This window comes from Octodon degus, unplaced genomic scaffold, assembly GCF_000260255.1.
Source record: "Octodon degus isolate 3935 unplaced genomic scaffold, OctDeg1.0 scaffold00197, whole genome shotgun sequence".
NCBI classification, from domain to species: domain Eukaryota; kingdom Metazoa; phylum Chordata; class Mammalia; order Rodentia; family Octodontidae; genus Octodon; species Octodon degus.
Window position 1 is genome coordinate 1,817,078 of NW_004524773.1, and position 25,588 is coordinate 1,842,665.

Sequence of the window (25,588 nt, forward strand, 5' to 3'; positions counted from 1 at the left end):
TGTGTGTGTGTGGCCATCTCAGCCCACCAGGGGGCGGGGCTGGCTGGCATGTGGTGCTGGGGGATTGAACCGCGGTCCCTGTGCTTTACCAAGCTTGTTCCAAGTAGGTGCTTTAGACCACTGAGCCATCTCTCCAGCCCTGACCTTTAATTTGTGGTAATCCTCCTGCCTCAGCTTCCTGGTGCTAGGGTTATAGGCATGCACCACAATGCCCAACCATGGAAAAAAAAAAAAAAAATCTAAGATATAAACCCCAGAAACCTAAAAGGAAGATTAGGTGATTTAAAATAATTAAAAATTCCTAGCCAGCCGTGATAGCACACACCTATAATCCTAGCACTAGCCTGTAATCCCAGCACTCAGGAGACTGAGGCAGGAGGATTGCTGTGAATTCAAGGCCAGCCTGGCCTACATAGCAAGACCCTGTCTCAGAAATCTAAGAGGGAACAGCTGAGGATACAGCTTAGTGGCATGGTCCCTGTCTAGGAAGTGCAAGGTCCTAAATTCAGTTCCCAATTTTGAAAAAAAAAAAAAAAATCTAAGAGTGGGCCACACACCTGTAATCCCACTCGTGTGGCTGAGATAGGAGAATTGATAGGAGTTGAGAGCAGCCTGGGCTATAAAGTGAGCTCAAGGCCAGCCTGAAACGCACAGGGAGATCTTATCTCAAAGTGACCAAAAAAAAAAAAAAAAAAAAAAAAAAAATCTAACTGTCAAGCGTGGTGGCACACACCTCTACCTGTAATCCCAGCACTAGGAAAGCTGAGGCAGGAGGTTCACTGAATTGAGGCCAGCCTGGACTATATTTGAGACACTGTCTCAAAAACAACAAAAAATTAAGAATACTTACTGTATATAGAACAAAGATTTTAGCTGGCAATGGCGGCGTGTGCAAGTAGTACAGCTACTCAGGAGCTGGAGCAGGAAAAGTACTTGAGTCGTTTTTGAGACCAGCCTGGGAGACAGTGAGACTCTACTTAAAGGAAAAAACCCTCCGAAGTTCCACTTTTCTTGGTGGTGGGCAGCTGAATGTCTCAGGAAGTTGTCTTCTTGGTACAGTCTGAAAAATAGTGTTTCTTGTTTTCCACCCTTTCAAATGTGGCATGAAGCCTGGGACCAAGAGCCCTTGTGTCCCTTCTAAGATAGCTGGCACTTCCTGGACAGGCTGCTAAGAGCCGGGGCCCTGGGCACTGACCCATCTAATCTTCACAGTTCTACCCCACCCACTGAGGTCCAAAGAGATCTAGTCACTGGCTCTGAGTCAGCCAGGGCAGACTGGGATGGGCCTGACCCAGAAACCCCTGGAGCGTCACCGTCCCCACGGTGGAGCACAGGGCTGTTGGCACTGGCGTCACAAACACCAGGAAGCGCCTGTCACGTCACAGTCCCCACTGGCTGACCATATCCTGTCCCCCAGCCCTGAGGAAGCTGGCCGGTACCTGGAGACCTACAAGGCCTACGAGCAGAAGCCAGCCGACCTCCTGATGGAAAAGCTGGAGCACAACTTCGTGTCCCGGGTGAGCCCACCACCTGCACCCACAACTGCTCAGGGTGCTTGGGCTTCGGTTGTGATCCCAGGAGCGGCCTTCCGCACCCTTGCACCCTAAATAGTAGCAAAAGGGAATTTTTGTTGTTGTTTTTATTTTGGTTTTTCTGAGACCAGGTCTCACTATGTAGTGTAGGCTGGCCTTGAACTCATGAGATCCTCCTGCCTCAGTCTCCCGAGTTCTGGGATTACAGGCATGTACTACCACCATGGCTGGCAAGAAGGGGTTTCTGAGTACAAGCCTGCCCCTGGCCTCCTGGCTCCCGCCCCAGTATCCAACGGGAAGCCTACCCTCTCACCCTGCTCTCCAAGGCCTGAACTTCTCCCAGTGTACTCGACCCTGGGAGCATTTGCCATTGTTTCCTCTACCTGGTTCCAGCTTCACAGTCCAGATCAGGTGCCCCTTCTTCCAGGAAGTCCTCCTGAACCCCAGGCCAGCCTGTGTCCCTGCTGGGCTCTCTCATCCCAGTCATTACTGCCTGCAACTGATTTCTGTCTGCTGGGCTGACAGCCCCAGGAGGACAGGGCTGAATGGTGATCCTGAGGTACCCCCAGACCACTCAGCACTCCAGGCACTTTTGGTATTTGCTGCGTGAACAGCTGGTTCTGGGCTCCAGGCCATCTAGGTAGCTCCTGCCTCTGCCTGCCTTCAAGCTGGGCACATGGACTCCTAGTTTAGTCACCCTGGGGAAGGTGACCTGAGGGGTTACAAAGTGAAGGATCCCTACTGTCACACAGCCAGGAATGGGGAGGGCTGGCATCAGAATCTTTGCACCCAGACAGCTTGGGCTATCCCCTGGAAATGTGGGCTGCATGGCCTTCACAGCTGCAGGCCAGGGACCACTGGTGGTGCTCCTGGGATCTCCATTTTCTCATGCATAGAGGCCGGAAGGGTGGCTCCCTCTGGCCTTGCAGGGTGCAGGCAGCAGCCGCGTCCTGACCCACGGCCTGTTCAGTGCCTCTGGTCTTCCCCTGGATAGAACCTGCTCCTGGTTCATTTCTATGTGATTGACACCCTCAGCCATCTGGGGATTCCTCCGCCTGATCTTTAATCAGCCCCCAGACAAAAGCATTGATTGAACACCTCCTGTATGCCGGGCAGCAAGGGGGGCCTGGCCTGGAACCTGCCCTGCCCGGTGGCGTTCAGGGTTGTGCGGCCTTCTCTCAGTGTACTGTCTCTTCCCCTTCCAGGTCACTGAGTGTCTGACCACCGTCAAGTCAGTCAACAAAACGGACAGTCAGACCCTTCTGTCCACTTTCGGGGTAAGGACTGGTGGCTCCACCCTGATAAACATCTGTGTTCTCCACAGCCCCCCCAGCCTTTCACCTCCCCACCACCTGTTCCTCCAGGCCTACCCCTCCTCCTGGGGGGGGGTGCTGCACCAGCTGGGATGGGCGGGCCTGGTACTCCGTGCTCCTGACCCTCGCTCCTGCCTTCCTCAGTCTCTGGAACAGCTCATGTCAGCATCACGGCAAGACTTGGCCTTGTGCCCTGGCCTGGGTCCCCAGAAGGTAAGCATGAGGGGCTGGGGACAGGAGTAATGTCACCAAATCAGTTGGACCTCAGATCCCAAGGCCTTAAGGCTTTCAAAGGCCCGGTTACCATCCACCTCTTAGAGATGGGGAGACTGAGGCCTGGAGAGTGGTAGGAGGTCTGGGGTAGAACCCAGATCAGCTACCTCTCTCCTCACCCTTAGAGCTGCCCCTAACTGGGGGAAAAAAAGCCAGAATCCCCTAGAACTCTAGATGTAGCCAATCAAAGGCCTGTTTAATGACTCATTCCTCATTTCTCCCCACCCAAGGCCCGGAGGCTGTTCGACGTCCTGCACGAGCCCTTCCTCAAGGTGCCCCGATGATCCCCAATGCTGCTGTGACAATAAAGCATTGTCCAGGGCCAGGCCCTGGCCAAGTGCTGGTGTAGTCATTGGCTGGGGTGGGAGCGGTACAGGAGTGCACGTGGGGTGTTGGCTTCCGTGTCACCTTCTGATGGTCCAGGTGGCTACCTTCAGCCTTTTTTAGCTTCTCAGTATTGCTGGCGAGGCTACACAGGTTCCAGCCGCGGCTGCTTCTTCCGCTTCTTCTTCCTTTCTGGAGGAGCCACCTCCTCAGTCTCCAGATTTAGCGGCAGTTCTGGCCCTTCCTCTTGGGGGGCTATCTCTGGGATCTCCTCTGGGGGTGCCAACTCTAGCACCCGGTTTTCCTCACCCCACTTCCTTTTCTTCTTCCTGGTGGATCCCAGAGCTGCCCTGGCATGGGGCTCTCCCTCTGCCGGCTGCTCAGGCTCCCTTGCCTCCCTTGACGGGTTACTCAGCTCAGTCCTGGGCTCCCCCACTTTGTCCTTCTTCTTCTTGGGGGATGCTAGCACTACCTGAGGTTCCACATCACCTGACAGCTCAGCTTCCACAACCTCTGCCCCTGGCTCCAGCATCAAGTTTTGCCACTTTTCTTCTTTCTTCCTCTTTTTGGTGGACTCCAGGACTGCCTCCACTTGAGGCTCAACTTCCTGCAGCAGTTCTAGCTCCACTGTCTGCCCATGAGGCGCCAGAGGCTTCAGCTCTGGCTCCACAGCCTCAGTCCCTGGCTCCACTGTCACCTCTGGCCTCTTTGCCTTTTTCTTTTTCTTCTTCTTCCAGGGCATGGCTTCCTCCTGCAGCTCCTCCTTCACCTGTGGCTGAGACTCTGCTGTCACCCCCTCTGGCTCCATCATTTCCATCTCCTTCTGCCTCTTCCTCTTCTTGGTTGGGGAGAGGACCATCTCTTCAGGAGACTCAGTTCTAGATACAGGGTCTAACTCAGCTCTCTCCTCTGTTGGCTCCATGGTCTCTGTCTCTTTGGGCTGCCTCTTCTGCTTTTTAGAGGTGGGTGGGGCCAGTACTCCCAGAGGCTCCAACATCACAGTCTTGGGCCCTGTCACCACAGGCTCCACCATCCTTGGTTCTTCTAGCTGGTGTTTTCTTTTCTTCTTCTTTTTCCCCACATCCATTTCTGCCTCTACCTCTGGGGCTCCATGCCCATTCACTACCACCTGAGTGGTGTGTCCTTCCAGCACCTGCCTCTTTTTCCTCTTCCCTGAGGAGAGTGACTTCAGTGCCAAGGGTGACCCAGGGCCTGTGACGGGTGGGCTGCCTCCAAAGGCACAGAAACGAGGCCTCAGGCCAGGAGGGATCTGTGGTGGGGGGCTTGTTGGAATGGGCTGCAGAGGGATCCCTGACCGGGGTTCTTGGGGACCCTCAATGATCCTTAGGTTGCCCTGGGGGCTGGGGGCACAGGTGAGTCCACCTCCTCGCTGTGCTGAGCGTGCCAGCAGGGTGGCTTTCCTTGACTGGGGGTCACTAGTGCCAAGGACCCGATAGCGGTGCCGTTTGCCAGCCAACTTGCCCTTGATGATGTGGGAGCCAGAAAGGGGGACCAGCCGGCCATTGAGGCTAAGGGAAAAAAGGCGAGGCAGAGACTTGGTCAGAACGTTTTGGTAAGACAAGGAAAGGAAGCCTACAAGCAGCATTTTGGGATGCTGGGAAATGTCCCCTCTAAACTTGCCCCAAGTTCAGCCTCTGGAGCAGGGAGGGGCGTGGGACCACTCACCAGTCTGGGGCAAAGTCTGCAGGGGCCTGAATCAGCCACAGTTCTGTATCTGGGCCTGTCAGCGTCTCCAGGGAGAGACGAGAGGGCTCTGAGGCTGAGTGGACTGCAGTGAAGTTAGGGGGACAAGAAAACCGAGCAGCACCTGCAGGAAAAGAAAAAGTGGGGTCTATGGACACAACCCTGAAGAGTGCCCGCCCGCCTGTCGATCCCGCCCTCAAGAGCAGCGCTGCAGTTTCCCCCTCAGGTCGCTGCTCTGCCCATCCATTTTCCGGAGGCGTCCCCTATCTTCAGCCCTGGGGTGCTCTTTCCTGCGCCGGTAATCCCCCCAAAAGGCCAGCTAGGAAGTGAGACCTCTCCGCAGGCCCGGTGTGGCGATGCCGCTTTTTTCACCAGGACTTTCTCGAGCACCCCCATCTCTGCTCAACCTCCCCTCTGCACCCCATCTATGCGTCCGCTCACCGCCGTCGGACTGGGTCCCGTCCATCCTGTAGCTGGAGCAACACGCAGTTCTAGCAACCCCAGCCCCAGGCCGACCACGTGGACTGGAGTGGGCGGGGCAGCTCCTGGAAGTGTCCAAGTGTCTGAGACCGCGGGGTTGTCACTCTGTGACTGTTCGCTTTATTGGAAAAACAAGTGAAAGATTCCCAGCCATGAAGAATAGATGACAAAGGACAGGTTCTTTTTTCAGACATCTACTCCAGAAAGAAGCAGATTGGTTGGGTCTGTGGAGTAAAGGCCACACTAGGTCTCTGTAGGTCTCCCCCACAGTGACTTAGATATGATTTGTTCCAACACCGCCTTAAAGGGGAAGTCACACCCGGAGACCTAACTCTTAAAGAGACAGGAAGATCGATTGGGCTGAAATTCTTGAAGAGGTAGGTAAGAATCCTGGTAGGCAGGGCTCTGTCTTCAGCGTTGGAATCCCTTCTGGAGGGGCCAACATAACTTGGAAGTTTAGACCTTGAGTGAGAGAGATCGGAAAATGGAGGAAAGCAGGTAATCACTTTCGAGGGTATCAGTCAGGGGCGGGACTTCTGGATTCTAGGGGAGCGGGAAACACAGGGGGTGGAGTCTATAGGTTTAGGGTGGAGCCTCGGACCCTGGAGCCAAACCCGCAAGCAGCGGTACTAGCTGAGGGGTGTAGTTTGTAGGTCGGAGGAGACTTGTAGATACCCTCGAGGATCTAGTCTTGTGCTTATGAAATCTTTGAATAGAGAAATAAGCTTTGAGGAATGGAGATGGGGCAGCAGTCCCGATCGCCGACCCTTGCCTGTCCCGAGGGCGTGTAAACACCTGCACGTGGACGCGAATTTGGGGGATGTGCCCACGCTCCTTGCTCCCAGGACTGCCCTCGTGGGGCGACGGGTGGAGCCGAGGGACCGCGGCTAGACAGGGTGACCCGACTGCATTCCTGGCCGGTGTGTCAGCGCCGTTTCCCGCCCCCTCTGCTGAGGTTTCGTATCTTAATCTATAATGGGGATGCCACCCCTTCTGCGGCTTTCCAGAGCAGGGGAGGGGGAGTGAAGGGTTCGCCAGAGATCTCCAGACAGTTCCCCCCGCGCGTGGGCTAGGGACTCTGGGGCAATGCCCCTGCGGGACCGCAGACTACAATTCCCAGAGGAGCTGAGGGGGCGAGGCCGCGGGCGTCGGTCGCCTGTGCTGCTGGGGATTGTAGTCCAGTCACTCTCCGCTCTTGCTGGGGAATCCCGTACAGATCCAATCTTTTTTCCCCCATAAACCTATGGGGAGCTTGAGGTTCAGAGCCCTAGAGGATAGTGATTTAGTGCGGCACTCCTCTCGCCCTAAGATGAGGCATCTAGCCTCCAGTCTTCCACTCGTTTGGTGGTGTCCAAATCTTTACTCCCGAAAGGGGAAGCGAGCAAAGAGATTTGGGGAAAAGCTCAGAAGTCCGTCTTCTGCAACCACAATTAAGTGGGAGTCTCGGATTTTCTGCTTGTCGTAGCCCTGTCCGCCCACGGCTTTGGTGCCTCGCTCTTCCTGTCTGTGAAATGGACTTCTGGTTAATCCCAGTGAGGTTTTAGTGTGCATCCTGCCCTCCAGAACTACATGTCCCAAGGTGCTCGAGGTGACCTTGCTCCCCCTCCCCCTCGGACCCGCCTCCCTCCAGTCCAAGTCACGTCGTCTAACCTGTTCCCGGTGCCTGCCCCGCCCCGTCCTCGGTTCCCCGCAGCTGGAACCGGAGCCGGAGGAAGCCCCCCGTGCCAGGATCTGCCTCGGACCCGTGAGTTCCGCCCCCCTGGGGCCCAGGGACCCTGAAGGACTGGGAAAGGATTGGACGCCGGGTCCCAGGGCAGAATGTGGGCTGCGCAGACGTCTGGGTCCCCTGGAAAGAGAAAACTCGGTTGTCTGACTTGCTGGGTAGGAGGAAAGGGGCTTAGATGCCCGAGTTCTTGAGACAGAGGACTCAGACCTTTTGGTTTTGGGGAGACATTGGAGGTGGGGTTCCTGAGTTCCTCGCCTGGGGGCTCTGGGAAGTCTGAGCGCTTAGGTAATACTGGGGTCTCGGATTCCTGACTCTTAGGCAGAAAGAAGAGACTGGGATGGGGCTGTGGAATAGGTGGGCACCCCTGCCGCCCTCCAGCTGCCTTCTCTGCGGCGTCTCTGAGCACAGCCCGGGGTGGGCGGGGATAGTGGAACCCGGGTCGCCGCTGAAAAGGAGCGGAACGAGTACCCTGGGTCCCTCCGGAGGCTATGTCTCGGTGCTTCCCCCACTTTCCGGCTTTGGGGTGGGGGCAGGGGGTGAGAAAACCGGGGCAGCTCTCCAACCAACTCTGTGCCGCTGAGCGAACCCCAACATGTCATTAACCGGGGCGTCAGACCTGCCTAACCAGAGGAGGGACATCCGCCCCTGGGCTCCCCCTGGCGGAGGCGGGAGGCCTCCACTTGCCCCGCGAGGGTGTTGTGAACTATTTGGGGTTTACAGAGGTCATTCTGGAGTCTAGGGCAGCATTCCAGAATATAGGGTGCGGATTCCAAAACAGAATTCCAGACCACGGGGTTTGTATTCCAGAACAGGGGTCTGGATTCTGGGAGGCTTGCATGGCCAGGCATTTATGCATTGCGCAAGGGAAGGGTAAACTGAGGCTTAGAGGTGACATAGGCAGCTGTGTTGCGGGTCAGGTTTGGCTTCTGTCTTGCTCTTCTGACACCTTTCTGGGGGATCGCATTCCATCTGCTTACTTCTCCCTCTGGGGCTCCTTACCCTGACCCTGGGTGAGACTATCACCCCCACACTTGGCTGTGACCTGAGTTACTGAACAGATAAGAAAGGAAGAGAGGCTAATTCTGGAGGTGTCCTTGAGGGAGGGCAGCGGTGGGCAGGCTTCTCCCTCGTCTCTCCCTTCTCTCCACCCGCGTGTGTCATGGGGGGGGCACCTGACCAGAAAGGGATGTTGGCTAATGTCTGGGTTTGAAGGGCATTTAGTGACCGCCTGAAATGAAATTAAAAATAATAACCGTGGCTGCCAACACAAGGCATGTGTCATGCCTGGCTCAGGGCTGGCAGGTAAACAGGATAGACATCATGGTCCCGAGAAGTCTTTGTCGACTGCCCAGAGGTCACACTCAAGCATTCCACCTTTAATGAGATAAGATGACCCCAGGTCAGGATTCCTCCTTATCTGTTAGTGGGGAAACTGAGGCTGGCTAGCAGGACACCCACCACCCCTACCCTGGGGTTTTGCTTTTGTCTGGACTCTTCCAGGGCTGACCTGCTCCAGTCCCCCAAGTTACTAGGAATGATTACTAACCAGAACTCAGGAATGGACAGGGGGAATTCAGGACTCCAAAATTTAAGAGTTCAGGAGATTGGGACCTCATGCATCAAAATTGAGAGATTTTAGGATCTCAGAAACAGTTTCAGTTGGGTATGGTGTCGAAAGTCTATGATCCTAGTACTCAGGAGGCTGAGGCAGGAGGATTGCCTGATTTGGAGACCAGCCTGCACTACATAGTGAGTTCCTGTCTCAAACAAACGAACAAACAAAAAGGGAAGAAAAAGAGTTTTGGAGGTGGGTGTAGAGGCGCATACCTGTGACCCATTTTTGGGAGACTGCGGCAGGAGGATCATACCAAGTTCAAGGCTAGCCTGCACTACAGAGTGAGTTCAAAGCCACCCTGAACTAGATAGCAAGACTTTGTCTTAAAAAGTTGAAAGGCTCTTTTGGAGGTTATTATTATTATTATTTTTAAAATGTATTGGGTACAGGGTGTCACTGCTAAGCAGCTTGGACTTGTGGTGATAAACCTCCTGTTTTCAGCCTCCCCGACACTGGGATTATAGGTGTGTGCCCCTACTCCTGCACTCCCAGTGGCCAGTCCCAGGGCCGGCAGGGATTGAACTCCAGTCCCTGTATTTGCCTAAGCAGGCGGTTAGTCCACTGCGCTATCTTGCTGGTCCTTTGGGGGTTAAATTTTACCTTGGGTCTTGAGGTCACTCTCTGGTGACCCTGCATAGTTTCTTTGCTTTGTTGTTTCTTGGTGGGGGACCTGGTACTAGGAACTTAACTCAGGACCTTTGGACTGACCAATATCCCCAGCCCATTTTATTTGTTTATTTATTTTTTGAGTTCAGTTCTCACTAAACCAATGTTAAGTTGGATGCGGCCTGAGTTTGAGATCCTCCTGCCTCAGCCTCTCAGGGTGGTGGCATCACAGGCATGCCACACCCTGGCCAACCAGTGTGTTATCTTAATGAACCATCAAGGAAGGCTGGTAATTAGGGATTGAGGATGTGTGAACCTCATTTCATGCACTCAACTGTTGTAAACACTGTACATAAATTAGGTTAGCCAATCCTCACACCCCTTTAAGGTGAAGGCATTTATGTGCCCATTAAATACAGGAGGAAACTGAGGTACAAAGATGCTAAGGAGCCCGAAGTAGAGGCAGAGTGAGAGGAAGTTCCTAGCCCATTCCACAGAAGGGGAAATCAAACGCCAGAGCAAACGGGGGAGGACACAGACAGCGCTGCTGTGTCCCGACCAAGCCGCAGGATTTCAACCTGGTATTCCCAGCCCCTGCTGGCGCCCTGGCCTGGTTCCTGTTAAGGATCCCACCTCCAGGTAGCCCGACGAACCTTAATCCCAAAGAACCTGGCCGGGTTAAAAGAGCTGGGGGTGGAGCGGAGTGGGGAGCCCAGGAGAGGATGCTGAGGTGGGCGGGAATCCCCGGAAGGAAAGGGGAGCCTGAGTTGGAGAGGAGCCGGGGGATGAGGAATTGGGGGCGGAGGGTTGGAGCCTGGGAACAGAGAGCCGCGCCCCGCGCCCCGCGCCCCGCCCAGCCCGCTCCCCCGCCTCGGGAGGTGCGCACCTGCCCGGGCCCGCCGCACATTCCCGGGGCCTGAGCTCAGGAGCTGTCAGCCCGCCCGCTTGGCCGGGGTCAGGGGATGACCCGGCGCCCCCTGGCGGCTCTGGCACGCCCACCGCCCGCACCAGCCCCGGGGCTTGCCCCACGCCCAGGGCAGAGATTTCCTTGGGATGTCAGCGTGGAACCTGAGAATCTTAGGCCTTGGCGGATCTTGCAGTCCTTAAGGGAACCGCTTATTGTCGGCATTGCTGGCGCTGGAGGCTGCGTAAAACTGTTTTGTGTTTTCAGTCCCGGGCACTGAAACCTGGGCCTTTGCACTGAGCTACATCTCCAGCCCCTTTTATTTTTAATTTTGAGACAGGGTCTTGCTCAGTTGCCCAGGCCGGGCTCTGATTCTCGGTCCTCTTCCCCTGGTCTTTCAAAGTGCTGGGATTGCAGATGCGCACTACCACCTCTATCTGATTTGATTGTTTTTTAATATATTTTAACAGACATAAAACAGTCTCTGTTGCTGAGATTCTAAAAGCCTGGTTTGGTTCCTTTTGAGACAGGGTCTTGTTTTGCTGTTCAGTCTGGCCTTTAGCTCACTTTGTAGCCCAGGCTGATCTCCAAATCACAACGATCCTCTTGCCTCAGCCTCCCTAGTGCTGGGGTTACAGGAGTGTGCCACCACACCCAGATCCCGTTTGGATTCCTATAGTCTCTGTATTCTGACGTTTCAGTTCGTGAAACCTGAATTCTAATAGTCCTACTTGGTGGAATGCTACTTTTCTCCATTTTACGGATAAAGAAACACAGGCACGCTGATCAGGGACAGCCAGTGGTCCTACCAGATCTGAACCCTCAAAGCCTGATTCTTATTTGTGCTTTTATCTCCTCTGCGTTTCCAGGATGGTTTGATCCTGGGATAAAAAGTGGGGCAGTGACAATTGTGAGCTATCAAATTGGAGAATTCCAAAGACAGAATCTTGGGGCTGGGAGATAGCTCAGCTGCATAAACGTAAGTAGCTGCCTGGCAAGCATAAGGTCCTGAGTTTGAGGCCCAGTACCTAAAAATAGATAGATAGATAGATAGATAGATAGATAGATAGATAGATAATCCCCAAAGACAGAATCTTGGCTATAGAACTTTCCAACAATAGACTCTCAAGTTGAGGAGTTCAGGATCTATGGGACTTTATTATATTTTAGTTTTAGGTTTCTTTTTTTCTTTTCTTTTCTTTTTTTTTTGCGGAACCAGGGATTGAACTCGGCCCTTGCACTTGCCAGGGAAGCACTTATTCCACTGAGCCATCTCTCTGGCCCCATTTTTTTTTTAATTTTTTATTCATTTGATATAGGGTCTTGCTATGCAAGATAGCGGGGATTGAACCCAAATCCTTGTGCTTGCCAGGCAGGCACTTAGACCACTGAGCTATCTCCCCAGCTCTCTGTATTTTAGGTTTTTTTTTTTTTTTTCCATAATTTTATTGAGAAACAAATAGCAGTGAGACAGTTTCAAAATCAATTGGTAGGACAGTTTCAATAATTAACACATTGCATACATTCTTCCTAGTGGTTAATTGCTGTACAAGATGCGGACATGAGATCCTATTTACAAACACCATTAGAACACGTATTTTAGCTTTTGAGACCAGCTCTTGCCAGGTAGTTCAGGCAGGCTTTGAATTTATTTATTTATTTATTTATTTATTTTATTTATTTATTTTTTGTATTTTAGGGAAGGGTCTACAGGGGGTTCAGGGTCTCACTACTAGATCGGACTTGTAGTGATCTGCCTGTTTACAGCCTCCCAAAAGCTGGGTTTATAGGTGCACGCCACCATGCTCAGTCTCAATTGCCATCTCAGTGGGCTCTGGGGGCGGGGCTGGAACCCCTGGCCCCTGCACCTGCACCTGCTTGCAGGCACTTTAATCCACTGAGCTATTATGGCTGGCCCTTGAATTTAATATGTAGCCCAGCTGACCTTGAACTTGTGGTGATCCTCATGTCTCAGCCTCCTGAGTGTTGGGATTACAAGCAAGTGCTGGGATCTGCCAAATTTTAATTATGTTCTCAGGGTCCTGACAGTTTCAGAATGGAGCTCTTTTAAGAGTTTGAAGGAGGGGCTGGGGAGATAGCTTAGTAGAATAAGTTTTTGCCTGGCAAGCGCAAAAGCCTGAGTTCAATCCCTGGCTGTAAAGAGTTTAAGGAGCCTAAGAATAGCTAGCTTGCCTCCTTTCACTGTGGGGAAACTGAGGCCCCAGGAGCAAAGAGCAGTCATTGGCCAAGTTCACACACTCCCAGTGCACCCAGATGAACCGCCAGCCCCAACTGGTTTTGTTCCTGTGCCTTCCCAGACGGAGGCTGGTGTCAGCAGGCCCCAGCCCGCCCTGCTGCCCACGCCTGGACTGCCACAGCCTAGAGCTTGGAGCAGCAGGCGGTGACAGGCTGGCGGGCGGGCGTGGCGGCTGCTATGGGGATGCAGATGGTGCTGGCTTGACTGGTTCCTGGTGGCTGAGCTCTCTCCCGCTGCGCCATCCCACCCTGCTCACCTCTGGGTCCCTCCTCCTAGCAATGCCTCTGTGCAGACCAGGCCTCTCCTGGGTGGGGACTTGAGGGGGAAGGACTCTTGGGTTCATCGATCTCCGGGACCCCTTCAGAGTGGTGACACCTGTTTAAAATAACAAGCTTGATCCTGGTGGGAAACCCGGGGTAAGTGACTTCTTAGAGGTGACTTTGCACCGGGTCTCAGTAGATACTCAGTACATGACTGTACAGTCTTATTTCATCCTCTGTCCACTAGCACCTAGTAGATACCTCTCTCTCCCTGTCTTTTTCCACCCCCAGCCTTTTGTTTGTTGCATGTTTTTCAGATAGAATTTTGCTCAGTCACCCAGAGGCTGAGTTCAAATGTGAATCTCCTGCCTCAGCCTCCCAGAGTCCTGGGAGTACAGGCATGCATCACCATGCTCAGCTGGGAGTTGAGTCATTTTAGCAGGGCTGAGATAAAGAGATGGACGAGGAGGAGTTGTGTAAAGAGAGTGAAATCGCGTCCGAGGCCAGCCTGAACTACATTACATACCTACTACCTGTTTCGAAAAAAATAAATAAATAAAAGTAAATAAATAAAATAGGCAGGGAAGTGGCGCAGTTGTTCAGCGCCCCTGGTTTTGATCCCCAGTGCTGAGATAGAGAGGTCGAGAGATAGAGATAGAGATAGAGATAGAGATAGAGATAGAGATAGAGAGCTAAAGATCTAGATTGAGATAGGACTATTTGGAAACTTCCAGGGAGATCTGGACTCCTAGGAGCCTGTCGATTGGGTTTTGCAGGAGCTGACGTTTCCCAGCTGGGGCAGTGGAAGGGCGAAGCGCTTGCACGGTCGTGCTCCCTGGGCTCCGCGTTCCGGGGACCGGGTCTGAGCTGCTCCCCTACCGCGCAGGCGCCCCGCTGCGGCTGGCACCATGGACAGCGAGGCTTTCCATAGTGCGCGGGACCTCCTGGACCTGAATTTCCAGTGTGAGTGAAGGCGGGGAAGGGGGTCTGGCTGGCGGGGCCGGGGGTGGGGGAGAGGCGGCCCGGAGCCCGACCCCAAGCGCAGTTCTAACCCTTGCTCTGTCCGCGCAGCGCTGGCCATGAAGCACATGGACCTGAAGCAGATGGAGCTGGACACTGCGGCTGCCAAGGTGGACGAACTGACCAAGCAGCTGGAGTCGCTGTGGTCAGACTCGCCAGCGCCCCCTGGCTCACAGGCTGGAGCCCCCATTAGGGTGAGCCTGGGCTCTGCCCACAGCCCCCACAGACAGAGTCTCTCCAGGCCCCTAGGTGCAGATTAAAAAAAAAAAAAAGCTGCCCGTTTTGGTTGTGAGATCTTCAAGGACACTTGAAAGAAGTGGAGATCTAACAGCACATGGAAAGTGGAGATCTAACAGCACCCGGGGATGTTTTGAATCCTAAGTTGCGCAAAGAGCTGGGCATGGTGGCCTGGGTCTTTAATCAAAGCACTCGGGAGGCTGAGGCAGAAGGACTGCTCCCAGTTTGAGGCCAGCCTAGGCTACATAGTGAGTTCAAGGCCAGCCTGAACTACATAGCAAGATCTTGCCACAACAAACAAACAAAAATTAAAACAACTCACACGTAGGAGACAGTGAAGGCCCAAGTGAGAGCTCTTTCCCCAGCGTACCTCAGCTAGGCTCGCTGCCTACATTTCTACCTAGGCCCAGCTTTTTTTTTTTTATGTTTTAAAGTTTATTGGTACATGATACGTGATGATCACATTCCTCATAGGGAATGTGTGCCTGTACAGGATTGTGTGCCCCTTTCTTCTGCCCTCCCTGCAACCCCTCGTCCCCTCCCTATTTATAAAAGCTTTCTTTCCATTTTGTCTTTTCTTTTTTTTCCCCTTGTTTCCGTTTTCTCTTCCCCTTTCTTGTTCCCCATCTCATTTGAACATTTTCTTCCTATTTCACAATATATGTTATGCATTTTGGACCTTATATACATTTTCAGTTTCTCAGACCAGATAATCAGTGCAGTATTTATATATGTGTGACCAATTTATTTCACTTAAAAAGTATGGTCTCAAGGTGCATCTATTATCTGTTTTGGATGAAATATAGCCTCTTTATCTTTTTTTTTTTTTTTTTTTTGTCTTTTTGAGACAGGGTCTCTATGCAGTTCAGATTGGCCTTGAGTTCACTTTGTACCCCAGGCTGGTCTCAAACTCACAAGGATCCTCCTGCCTCAGCCTCCTGAGTGTTGGGATTACTGGCATGCGCCATCACACCCGGCAGTGGCTAAGTAGTACTCCATTGTACTGAAGAACCATATCTTTATCCATTCAGTGGTGGATGGGCGTTCCAGCTGTTTCTAATATTTGGCTATTACAAACTATGCCACTATAAACATGGTGTACATACAGGGCCATGCTGTGATGCTTTTAATTCTTTTTGGGAAGATACCAAGAATGGGAATAGCTGGGTCGGATGGAACCTCTAGTCCCTAGGTCCAGCTTCTCAGGGTGACTTTTTTCTCTCTGACTTTTGGGTTGAACCTAGGGTGTTCGCATTGAGCTACACAGCCCCAGTTTTTGCTTTGCTTTTTAAATTTTATTTTTACTTTGAGACAGGGTCTCCTTAAATTATCCAGGCTGGGCTGAACTTTGGATCCTACTGCTTTAGCCTCCCAGAATGCTGGGGTTACCATACAGGTGTGCACCACGATGCCCGACTCCTGGGTTCTCTTTCATGTCCTATTTGCTTTCTCCCATCGACCCCTCCAATAATGTCTCCTTTGATCCATCAACATCCGGGCCTCCCCACAGCAATCGCGGTACAGCTCCAGCCCGATCCCTGAGTCCTTCGGCAGCCGAGGCTCCCCGAGAAAGGCGGCCACCGACAGCGCAGACTCCCCGTTCGGACGCTCCGAGAGTGCCCCGGCTTTGCACTCCTACAGCCCACTGTCGCCCAAGGGCCGGCCCTCGTCCCCGCGCACCCTGCTGTACCTTCAGCCCGAGACCTACGGCAGTCTGGACCGCGCACCCTCGCCCCGGCCCCGCGCCTTTGATGGCGCCGGCAGCCCCCTGGGCCGTGCGCCCTCCCCGCGGCCAGGGTCGGGCCCGCTCCGCCAGCAAGGCCCCCCTGTGCCCTTTGACTATCTAAGCCGCTCGGGCTCCCCACGTGGTAGCCCTCTGGCGGAGGGGCCCCAGGCCTTCTTCCCCGAGCGCGGACCCTCGCCGCGTCCCCCTGCCTCAGCCTACGATGCGCCCGCTGCTTTCGGGAGCCCTCTGCTGGGCTCGGGCGGCAGTGCCTTCGCCCCGCCTTTGCGGGCCCAAGGTGAACCTGGGGCCTCAGAATGTGGGGGACCGGAGGGGCCTGTATCTATCCTCCCCTGCTTCCTCATCACCGCTTCCTCCCTTCAGATGACCTGACGCTGCGCCGGCGCCCCCTTAAAGCCTGGAATGAATCTGACCTGGATGTGGCTTATGAGAAGAAATCTTCGCAGACAGCGAGCTATGAACGTGAGTGATGGTGGACAGGCAAGGACGGGAGCGGAGCCCCCTCCGGCCCTAATGTAATGCTTGCACTCCACAGGCCTAGACGTCTTCACACGGCCTGCCTCGCCGGGCCTGCAGCTGCTGCCTTGGAGAGAGAGCAGCCTGGATGGGCTGGGGGCCTCGGGCAAGGTGAGCAGTGACTAGGACCCAGGTCTCCCCCCTGCCCCCCTCTTGTCTGTATTTATTTATTATTTTTGCGGTACTGGGATTGAACTTGGGACTTTACACTTGCCAAGCAGGTGCTTATGCCACTGAATTACATCCCCTGCCCCTCTGAGAGTCCTTGCTGCTTCTTGGACTTGTACTCCTGCTGGGTGGTCTGGAACTCCTCCCGTCTTTTTTTTTTAGACATAGCCTCATTGTATAGTTCAGGCTGGCCTCGGACTCGCTGAGATCCTCCTCCCACAGCCTTGAGTGGTGGGCTTACAGACGCATGTGCTACCATACTCCACCCATCTCCCCTTCTGCCTCCTAAGCCCCTTCTTTTAACCTACTTTTCCTCTCCCAGGACAATCTCACCAGTGCCACCTTGCCGCGCAATTACAAGGTTTCGCCTCTGGCCAACGACAGGCGCTCAGACGTAGGCAGCTACCGTCGTGCGATGGGTGCCACTGTGGGGCCATCGGGCACCCTGCCCCGCAGCTGGCAGCCTGTCAGCCGCATCCCCATGCCACCTGCCAGCCCGCAGCCCCGCGGGGCCCCGCGCCAACGCCCCATCCCCCTCAGCATGATATTCAAGCTGCAGAACGCCTTCTGGGAGCACGGGGCCAGCAGGGCCATGCTGCCTGGGTCCCCTGTCTTCTCCCGAGCACCCCCGCCTAAGCTGCCTCCACAGCCCCAGCAGCTGCCGCAGCCCCAGCAGCTTCCCCAGCCTCAGCCACATCCACAGCCCCAGCCTCAGCCTCAGCCCCAGCCCCAGCCCCAGCCCCAACCTCAGCCCCAGCTCCAGCCCCAGCCCCAGCCCCAGGCCCAAATACCCACCCCAGCTGCCCAACCCCCACAACAGACATGGGCACCTGTGAACGAAGGTGAGTACACGGCCCATTAGGGCAGGGGGTATGGAGCAAGTATGAGGAGCCACACCTGCTGGCGGACAGCACAGCCAACCAGACAGCCCCCCTGGGAGAGCTGGGCCCGGGGAGATCAGGAATTTGTACTGGAACCAGGGGTTGCAAACTGGCTAAACTTAGACCCTGGGCCCGCTCATCCTGTTCCTTGCTGTGTGACCTCAAGCAGGGCATTTAACCTCTCTGGGGCTCAAGTTCCTAGAGTGGGGAAGCTGAGTAATAATAAAACCTAGCTCACTGGGATATGGTATTCACAGTATACAAAGTCCATCCCCTACTGCATAGGAAGCTCATGTTTTTAGCGCACGGTCACTTGTTGAGCAGGAGGCTTGAGCCAGTCTCCACCGATGACTTGTTGGGTGACTGAGGATGAATCCTGTTCCCTAGCCTGCACGAGCCTCTCTCCCCCTCCATGAGGGGATATTAATTACACCTCTTTTATAGGACAGTGATGGAGATTATGAGATAGCGAATAAAGAGCGATCATTATTTTGCCACCTGCTTTAGAAGCACTCAACATAGAATAAGATAGAGGATTTGACTTCTGGCAGGAATTTTCTGCCTGAGGTCTTAGGAAAGAAAATTCTTAGGATCTTAGGAAGTCCAATATATTGTGGTTGACAAGACTACAGATTTTAGCCAGGATCAGTAGACATGCCTATCATCGTAGCTCTGTGGGAGGCTGAGGCAGGAAGACTATAAGTTGAAACTCAGCCTGGGCAATGTAGTGACTTAGTGAGACCCTGTCTCAAAACACAATAAAAGGGCTGGTCAAATAACTCAATGAATTAAAGCTCCTGCAAGCAGGCGCAGGGGCGGGGGGTTCAATCCCCAAGCCTGCCGAGCTGGCCTCAGCCCCCAGCCATGCTGAAACGGCGTGGTGGTGCATGCCTGTAATCCCAGCTCTTGGGAGGCTATAAACAGGCAGATCACTAGGAGTCTGATCTAGTAGTGAGACCCTGAACACCCTGCAGACCCTTCCCTGAAAACAAAATAAAATAAAAAAGGGCTGGAAGGGTGGGTCAGTGTGAAAGATTGGAGTTCAATCCTCAATACCTAAAAAAGAAAACAACAACAAAAAACCAAAACCAGAGATTCTAGAGTCAGTTACTTGTATGGCTTTGGGCAGCTGATTTGTGCCCACTGATCCTGAGATTGCCTTTCTCTAATACTGGAAACGATCACCTTTCAACTTCACACAGGAGTGGGGAAGGCCAGTATATACAGTCCCAAACGTACCCTAAATACTCATAAATGGGAGGTATGTAATTATAGGTTATTCACAGCCCAGAGAAGCATGAAGCTGCCCGGTGATCATACAGCAAATACAGTGGGCTGCAGGTCCTGGAAGTCAGGCTTCGTGCTCTAATGAGGCTGTCTTTCCTGCTAGGCCTCCTTAAATCCCCCGCTGAGCTGGATCCGGAGCCGGAACTCGAGGTGCTGCTGACCCCAGTGCTGGAGGCTGGTGATACAGATGAAGGCACTGTCACTCGACCCCTCAGTCCCACGAGGCTGCAGCCAGCGCTGCCACCCGAGGCGCAATCGGTGCCTGAGCTGGAGGAGGTGGCTCGAGTGCTGGCAGAGATCCCTCGGCCCCTCAAACGCAGGGGCTCCATGGAGCAGAGCCCTGCCGTGGCCCTGCCCCCCACCCATAAGAAGCAGTACCAGCAGATCATCAGCCGCCTCTTCCACCGGCACGGCGGGCCAGGGCCTGGGGGTCCTGAACCGGAGTTGTGTCCCATCACTGAGGGCTCCGAGGCCAGAGCAGGGCCCCCAGCTCCCGCCCCACCAGCTCCCATACCACCCCCAGCCCCACCCCAGAGCATCCCGCCAGAACAGCCCCAGAGCATGGTGAGTCCCACAGGAGGATGCTGGGCTATTTCTACTAGTGTCCAGGTCCAGCTGCTCTTAACGCACAGCCTCCTTTGTATGGTGGCCTAAATGAGACACGTTCTATTTAAGAGTCCAGGAGTAACACCTGGGTGGAATCAGGATCTGGTTTCACTCTACCTGGGGCTCCTGTCCGTCAGGATCTGGGCCAGGAAGGCTCTCGCTGTGCCAGCCAGGGAGAGGAAATAAGAGAAAAGGTCCGCTTAATCCACCCATCACTCTGTCCCTCCCACTGGACTGGAAGCCAGCTGTAAGGGATGCTGGGAAATGTAGTCCTCAATCTAACCAGTACTATGAGAAGAGGGAGCAAGATCTATCTATGGAGGCACATCCAGAAGTCTTGGCATATGAGTTATTTTATACCTTTCTCTGATGGCCTGTTGCATGTGTCCTGTTCTGGGTACTCCCTCAATAATTATTTATTTTTAGCCTTAGGGATTGAACCAGGGCCTTTGCATTGAGACACAACTCAAACCTTTTTTTCTTTCTCCTTTTTTTTTTTTTTTTTTTTAATATTGAGACAGGATCTCCGAGAGTTACTGTATTTCCCAGGCTGGGGTCAAACTTGCAGTCCTCCTGCCTGTGCCTCCCAGGGAGCTGGGATTACAGGCATGTGTCACCATGCTTGGCTCCATGCCACTTGTCAGAGGCAACTCTTTCTAGAGTTGCTGTGCAGATTGAGTGTGTTAGCATGTACGGAGCATGGTGCCTGGCATGTAGCTACTGACCACCAATTGGTGGTAGGAAGATTCTGCTGCTGAGCTTGGCTGAAGACAGCATAGTCAAATGGAACAGTTCTGAACACTGTGGGTAGAATGCAAGGTACAAGTCCCAGAGAAGTGAAGAAGATGTAGGTACCCCGGGCCCTACCTGAGGGAAAGGATGGCAACCCGAAACGGGAGTTGTCACATTGTAGAATCACAAAGTTCCAGCCACAGAAAGACTTGACAAATCACAGGATTCAAGGATTAGGGATTAATGGGGGGCCTGCCCCTTAGCTCAGTTCTTTAAGTGGCTGCTTCAACAAAGCAGTCAGGCTCAGGTTGCTGTGGTTCAATCCCCACAACACAAGCCAGCCAGTCATGCCTTGAAGGCATTCGGAGGAAAAAACAAACAAACAAAAAAAAACTTCAAGGATTAGGGATTAATTAATTCAAAGATTAAACTTTAGCCAGGTCAGGCAATGCATACACCTGTAATCCCAGCTACTAGGAGGCTGAGGCAGGAAGACTGTAAGCTCGAGGCCAGCCTGAACAACTTGGCAAAGCCCTGTCTCAAATAAAATTTGTCAAAGGGCTGGAGATAATGAAGTTCTGTGATGGACCCTTTCCCTAGGAGGGCCTGAGTTGGATCCCCAGCTACAAAACAATAATAACAAAACCCTGAGTGATCTAGATCGTTGCTTTCCACAATTACTGTCTTGAAGGTCTCAAATCACTTTGTCATCACCTGGATGGCCTCAGATCTCTTTGTCATCACCTCCCAGCTTACTCAGGACTCAAAATTTGGGTCCCAGGATTCCCTGGCTGCAATAGGAACCGAGTTTCAGCGCTGCCTCAGTGGCGGAGGACTCTTGACCTCCCTGGGAGTGAACCCCACCAACCCTTGCTGGGTCTAGATGGTGATTGGGAGTGCCTGCCGAGGCGCTAGGCTTCTATCCACCTCTGGGTCATGTATTAGGGATCCCCCCCCCATCGCCATTCCTACCCTGTCCACAGGAGATGCGCTCCGTGCTGCGCAAGGCGGGCTCCCCGCGCAAGGCCCGCCGCGCTCGCCTCAACCCACTGGTGCTGCTGCTGGATGCGGCGCTGACTGGGGAGCTGGAGGTGGTGCAGCAGGCAGTAAAGGAGGTGAGGCCAGCGAGCCGGATGGGTGGCAGGGGCGTGGGGCACGGGGGCTCAGGGCTGAGCCTCCCCTCACGTCTGCCAGATGAACGACCCAAGCCAGCCCAATGAGGAGGGCATCACAGCCCTGCACAACGCCATTTGCGGTGCTAACTATGCAATTGTCGACTTCCTCATCGCTGCTGGCGCCAACGTCAACTCCCCTGACAGCCACGGCTGGTGAGTCGGGGTGCGAGGACATCGCAGGGGCCTGGGGTTGGGGATGGCACTGCGGGCTGGGCATTCCACTTACGTGTCCCTCCTATGCCAGGACACCTTTGCACTGTGCGGCGTCGTGCAACGACACAGCCATCTGCATGGCCCTGGTGCAGCATGGCGCGGCCATCTTTGCCACGACGATCAGCGACGGTGCCACTGCCATCGAGAAGTGCGACCCCTACCGGGAGGGCTATGCCGACTGTGCCACCTACCTGGCAGGTGCGGGACAGTGCTGGCAGGAGGGACGCAGGGGCTGTCCCGGCCTAGGCGAGACTTGTGGAGGAGAGGAAAGCAGGATGGATCATAGGTGGACAAAGTGGGGGGCTTGGAGGTCCCATCTGTGCCACCAGTCTGGCACCAGTAGGGACTGTGCCTGCTGTGGTGAGACAAGCGGCTGTGGCCTGCCCAGGTAGCTAGCCACAGCACCTTTCCCATAGGAGGAGCCAGGTAGGGGGCGCGTGAGGATGGTGCCTTGCACACAGCTGCATGCCTGGAGATGCAGCTGGTATCCTTCGTTGACATCAAGGACCGTGGAGTTAGGGATTCAACAATGTACCGGAGGGAGTAAAAGCAGGACGTGGAGGCTTACTCCTGTAATCCCAGCACTGTCAGATGCTGAGGGAGAATGACTTGCCCAGTCTGGACAACTTAGTGGCTTAGTAAGACCCCAGTGTGAAGGACCTGGGTTGAATCCCCAGTACCATGAAAACAAACGGATACATAGAAAAGGGGGGCAGTGGGCACCGGTCTTGGCTTGCGGCAAATGGCCTAGCTTCATGCCTGTCAGTGTCCATGAATGTTAGAGATGCCATGCCCAGCACCCTCCAGCTCTGCCTCCCATCCCCAGAGGAAGGTACTTGTGTACATGGCGCAAACCCCAGGACTGGCCCTATCCCCAGGGAGCCCAGTGTCCCTGCGCCCCTAGGTTGGGCTCTTACCCCTGACTGTGTGTTTCAGACGTGGAGCACAGCATGGGGCTGATGCACAGCGGGACGGTGTATGCGCTCTGGGACTACAGCGCCGAGTTCGGGGATGAGCTGTCCTTCCGCGAGGGTGACTCTGTCACCGTGCTGCGGAGGGATGGGCAGGAGGAGACCGACTGGTGGTGGGCAGCACTGCACGGACAGGAGGGCTATGTGCCACGGAACTACTTTGGGGTGAGCCTGGTGGGTTCGGGGCAGCACTGTGGGAAAAGGAGGAGGTGAAGGAGGCCCATGACAGAGGGAGAAAGGGACAGAAGAGTCCACTGTTGGTCTTGGGGAGAAGAAAAGCCCATTGTAGTAAGAAACTAAGGGAGAGTCCCTGGAAGGGCTGGTACTGCTGCTTTTGTTGTTTGATTTGTACCAGTCAAATGTTTTTATTGGGCTGGGAATTGGCTCAGTGGCAGAGCACTTGCTAGCGTGGCCCTGGCTTCCATCCTGCAAAGTACTGGGGATCAAACTCGGGACCTTGCGCTTGCCAGGCAGGTGCTTATGCCGCTGAGCTATATCCCCAGCCCATACCTCTGATATTAATGGGAAGATTAGAGAATGTATTTTAGCCAAGAGGAGCATTGAAAAACTCCATCTTGCTAATAGAGTTAAAGAATTGTCTATTGAAGGCAGAGTAGGGAATATTTTGTTAGCATTGGGAAGAGGAGGAAGAACCCATTAATATAATCACAGCACAAAGCTGAGTATGGTGACACCTGGGGGCTGAGGTAGGAGGATTTCAAGTTCAAGGCCAGCCTGAGCTACCCCCTTTACCTCCCAAATCATAGTAGAATTGAAGCTCATTCTAATAGGTTGGAGGATGTTTCCATTATATTCCTAAGAGAGTTTAATTTGGGGGTGGGTGGAGGTGGAACCCCCCCAGGCAGCCGTGGTGGCAGGGAGCCTCAGTGGTGCACAGTATCAGTAGAGCTGCTGATCGGAAGACTCCTTATGGTGCTTGGAGGTGACAAGGGACTCGGGATTCTGGCGTGCATGCAAGGATGGAGCAGACTGCATCCTGGCGGGGCGCTGGGGCAGGACGAGGGGTGGGAGTAGCTGATGTCTGTCTGAAGATCGCCTTCCCTCAGCTTTTCCCCAGGGTGAAGTCCCAGAAGAATAAAGTCTAGGAGGATGGAAGACGTCTCCCAGGGAGACAAAAGCACCACCTAACTGCTCCCCAGACCTCAGACCTGCCTCTTCATTTATGCTGCACCTCTCACTCTGCAGGCCTGGGGCCCTCACCCCCACTTCCTGCTCCTCCAGAATTCTAGGGAGGAGAATCTCAGCCTTCAATTTAGCAACCTGCCTTAGCCATGGGAAGTTCAGGGAGTGGGGCTGGAGTCTTTTGTTGTGTGTGTGTGGTTCTGGCGAATTGAATGCAGGACCTTTATACTGAGCTACATCCCCAGCCAGCCCTTTGTTTATTATTATTATTATTTTTTTTTTAATTTTGAAACAGAGTCTCACTAAGTCACTACATTGCCCAGGCTGGGCTTTAGCTTGCAGTCCTCCTGCCTCAACTTCCCAGAGTGCTGGGATTATAGGCAGTTGCCACCATCCCCAGCTGGCTGGAAATTTCTGGGGACAGAACACTCCCTACATTGGCCAAACCAGATCCATCCAAAGTGCCTTCCACTCCTAGTGCCAACAGTCCTGAGCCCTGGCCAGCCAACATGCCATCCCAGCTGAGCCAGGGGCAGGTGACCCTGTGCCTCCTGGCAGCTCTGGAATCAGAGTGGCACATATTAGTCTACTATCCCTGTTCCCACTCCTCAATTAAGTGCCTTCACACAGTGCTGGCTTTATGTGTAACAGAATGGGGAAATTTTCCTTATAAATAAAGGTAGTTTATTGAGTTCTCCTTTGACGTTGACTCAATAAATGCTCAGATGGGGTGGGTGGGTGGGTGGGTGTGTACTGGTGCCAGGGGATGACTCTGGGACCTCATGCCCACTAAACCCAGTGTTCTGCTACTGAGCTATACCCCCAGTGCCTGGCAACCCAACTGCTTTCTTTCTTTTTTTTTTTTTTTTAAGACAGGTTCTTGCTGTGCAGTTGAGGCTGTACCTGTGCTCACTTTGGTAGCTCCCAGGCTGGCCTCAAACTCAACCTCTCAAGTGTGGGGATTACACCCATGTACCACCATACCCAGTTCTGGGGACTGCAGGGCACATCCATGGTGTTCTGGGGGCAGATTCCCAGGGGATGAACTGGGGTAGGTGCTTTTTTTTTTTTTTTTGGTGGAACCGGGGATTGAACTCAGACCCTTGCACTTGCCAGGGAAGTGCTTATTCTACTGAGCCATCTCCCCAGTACCTGGCTTCTGAGCTATCTCCCAGCCCTGCCCCCTGCTTTCTTAAAGCAACTGCTGTCTAAGAGAGTCTCCTTACCACAGTCTAACCCTTCTTTTTCTTTTTTTTTCTTTTAATCCTTCTTTTTCATGCTTTGAATTCTTTTGTGTCTTCCTTTACAGTGTGCACTAGTTAGCTTTCATCATATAACAAATACCAGAGGCAAGCTATTTTTTTATTTTTATTTTTTCCAATAAACAGTATTTTATTTTATGACACTCTGCATTAATACAATAAATATACAAAACTTCCAAACCACTGAAAACATGCAACATGAGAGGACAGATGGAAGGCATTGGTACAGAACTGTGACAGTCACCATGACGGAAGCTATCTTTTTAGATAGGTCACTTATTTCTTTCTTCTTTCTTTTTTTTTTTACGAACTGGGGATTGAACTCAGGCTCTTGTGCTTGCCAGGGAAGCGCTTATTCCACTGAGACATCTCCCCAGCCACGCTTAGTCCACTGAGCTATCTTGCTGGCCCCACCCAGCTAATTTTAAAAAATTATCTAAGAGTAAATAAAACTGAAAAAGTACAGTAGATAATGTGAAAGAGAAAGGAAAGTGCTCAAAAGGAAAGAATAACTGGGATGAGGGAAAGGAGAAAGAAGAAAGAAGGGGAAGATATTAAGATAATTATACTACTAATTTCTATTGGTTTATTGAAAGGAACAATTAATGCTTGTTTTGACCAATATTATATGTTTATATT

General features: G+C 53.3%; 3 protein-coding genes across 8 annotated transcripts in view; 2 read left to right on the forward strand and 1 right to left on the reverse strand.

The window, feature by feature from the left end:
* Ercc1 (ERCC excision repair 1, endonuclease non-catalytic subunit) overlaps positions 1-3,455 on the forward strand; it is a 37,909-nt gene extending 34,454 nt beyond the window's left edge. For all 3 annotated transcript variants that reach the window (XM_023704580.1, XM_023704579.1, XM_004644305.2), the window contains exons 7-10: positions 1,418-1,517; positions 2,738-2,809; positions 2,990-3,058; positions 3,349-3,455. In XM_023704580.1, the coding sequence (XP_023560348.1) occupies positions 1,418-1,517; positions 2,738-2,809; positions 2,990-3,058; positions 3,349-3,402 (295 nt within the window). In that variant the 3' untranslated portion in view covers positions 3,403-3,455. The remainder of the gene's footprint in view (positions 1-1,417; positions 1,518-2,737; positions 2,810-2,989; positions 3,059-3,348) is intronic.
* Positions 3,456-3,547: 92 nt separating this feature from the next.
* Positions 3,548-5,682, reverse strand: Cd3eap (CD3e molecule associated protein). Its single transcript, XM_023704578.1, has 3 exons — positions 5,588-5,682; positions 5,129-5,270; positions 3,548-4,971 (listed from the first exon to the last, which is right to left on the reverse strand). The coding sequence occupies exons 1-3, from the start codon at positions 5,610-5,612 to the stop codon at positions 3,588-3,590; spliced, it is 1,551 nt and encodes a 516-aa protein (XP_023560346.1). The 5' UTR covers positions 5,613-5,682; the 3' UTR covers positions 3,548-3,587.
* Positions 5,683-5,969: 287 nt separating this feature from the next.
* Positions 5,970-23,924, forward strand: Ppp1r13l (protein phosphatase 1 regulatory subunit 13 like). Of its 4 annotated transcripts, XM_023704592.1 has the most exons (15): positions 6,035-6,124; positions 7,092-7,370; positions 9,993-10,212; positions 13,771-13,957; positions 14,066-14,208; positions 15,762-16,272; positions 16,359-16,457; positions 16,531-16,622; positions 17,002-17,521; positions 18,951-19,411; positions 21,169-21,300; positions 21,380-21,513; positions 21,605-21,771; positions 22,510-22,709; positions 23,612-23,924. In XM_023704592.1, exons 4-15 carry the CDS (start codon positions 13,903-13,905, stop codon positions 23,648-23,650), a joined length of 2,553 nt encoding a protein of 850 aa, XP_023560360.1. In that variant the 5' UTR covers positions 6,035-6,124; positions 7,092-7,370; positions 9,993-10,212; positions 13,771-13,902; the 3' UTR covers positions 23,651-23,924. The 4 variants fall into 4 exon arrangements, with proteins under 4 accessions (XP_004644363.1, XP_023560360.1, XP_023560359.1 ...); XM_023704591.1 differs by lacking the exon at positions 9,993-10,212; XM_023704593.1 differs by lacking the exon at positions 9,993-10,212 and having other exon boundaries at positions 13,881-13,957.
* Positions 23,925-25,588: the final 1,664 nt, after the last annotated feature.

What these genes read in the sequence shown, in the direction of transcription:
- Cd3eap (XM_023704578.1), bottom strand. Translation starts at nt 5,612, where the DNA reads ATGGACGGGACCCAGTCCGACGGCG. An exon ending in CGGGACCCAGTCCGACGGCG is followed by an intron (nt 5,271 to 5,587) that starts GTGAGCGGACGC and finishes CTTTTCCTGCAG; the next exon opens with GTGCTGCTCGGTTTTCTTGT. An exon ending in GCAGACTTTGCCCCAGACTG is followed by an intron (nt 4,972 to 5,128) that starts GTGAGTGGTCCC and finishes TTTTTCCCTTAG; the next exon opens with CCTCAATGGCCGGCTGGTCC.
- Ppp1r13l (XM_004644306.2), top strand. Translation starts at nt 13,903, where the DNA reads ATGGACAGCGAGGCTTTCCATAGTGCGCGGGACCTCCTGGACCTGAAT. An exon ending in TGCAGCAGGCAGTAAAGGAG is followed by an intron (nt 21,301 to 21,379) that starts GTGAGGCCAGCG and finishes CACGTCTGCCAG; the next exon opens with ATGAACGACCCAAGCCAGCC. An exon ending in TGCCACGGAACTACTTTGGG is followed by an intron (nt 22,710 to 23,611) that starts GTGAGCCTGGTG and finishes GCCTTCCCTCAG; the next exon opens with CTTTTCCCCAGGGTGAAGTC.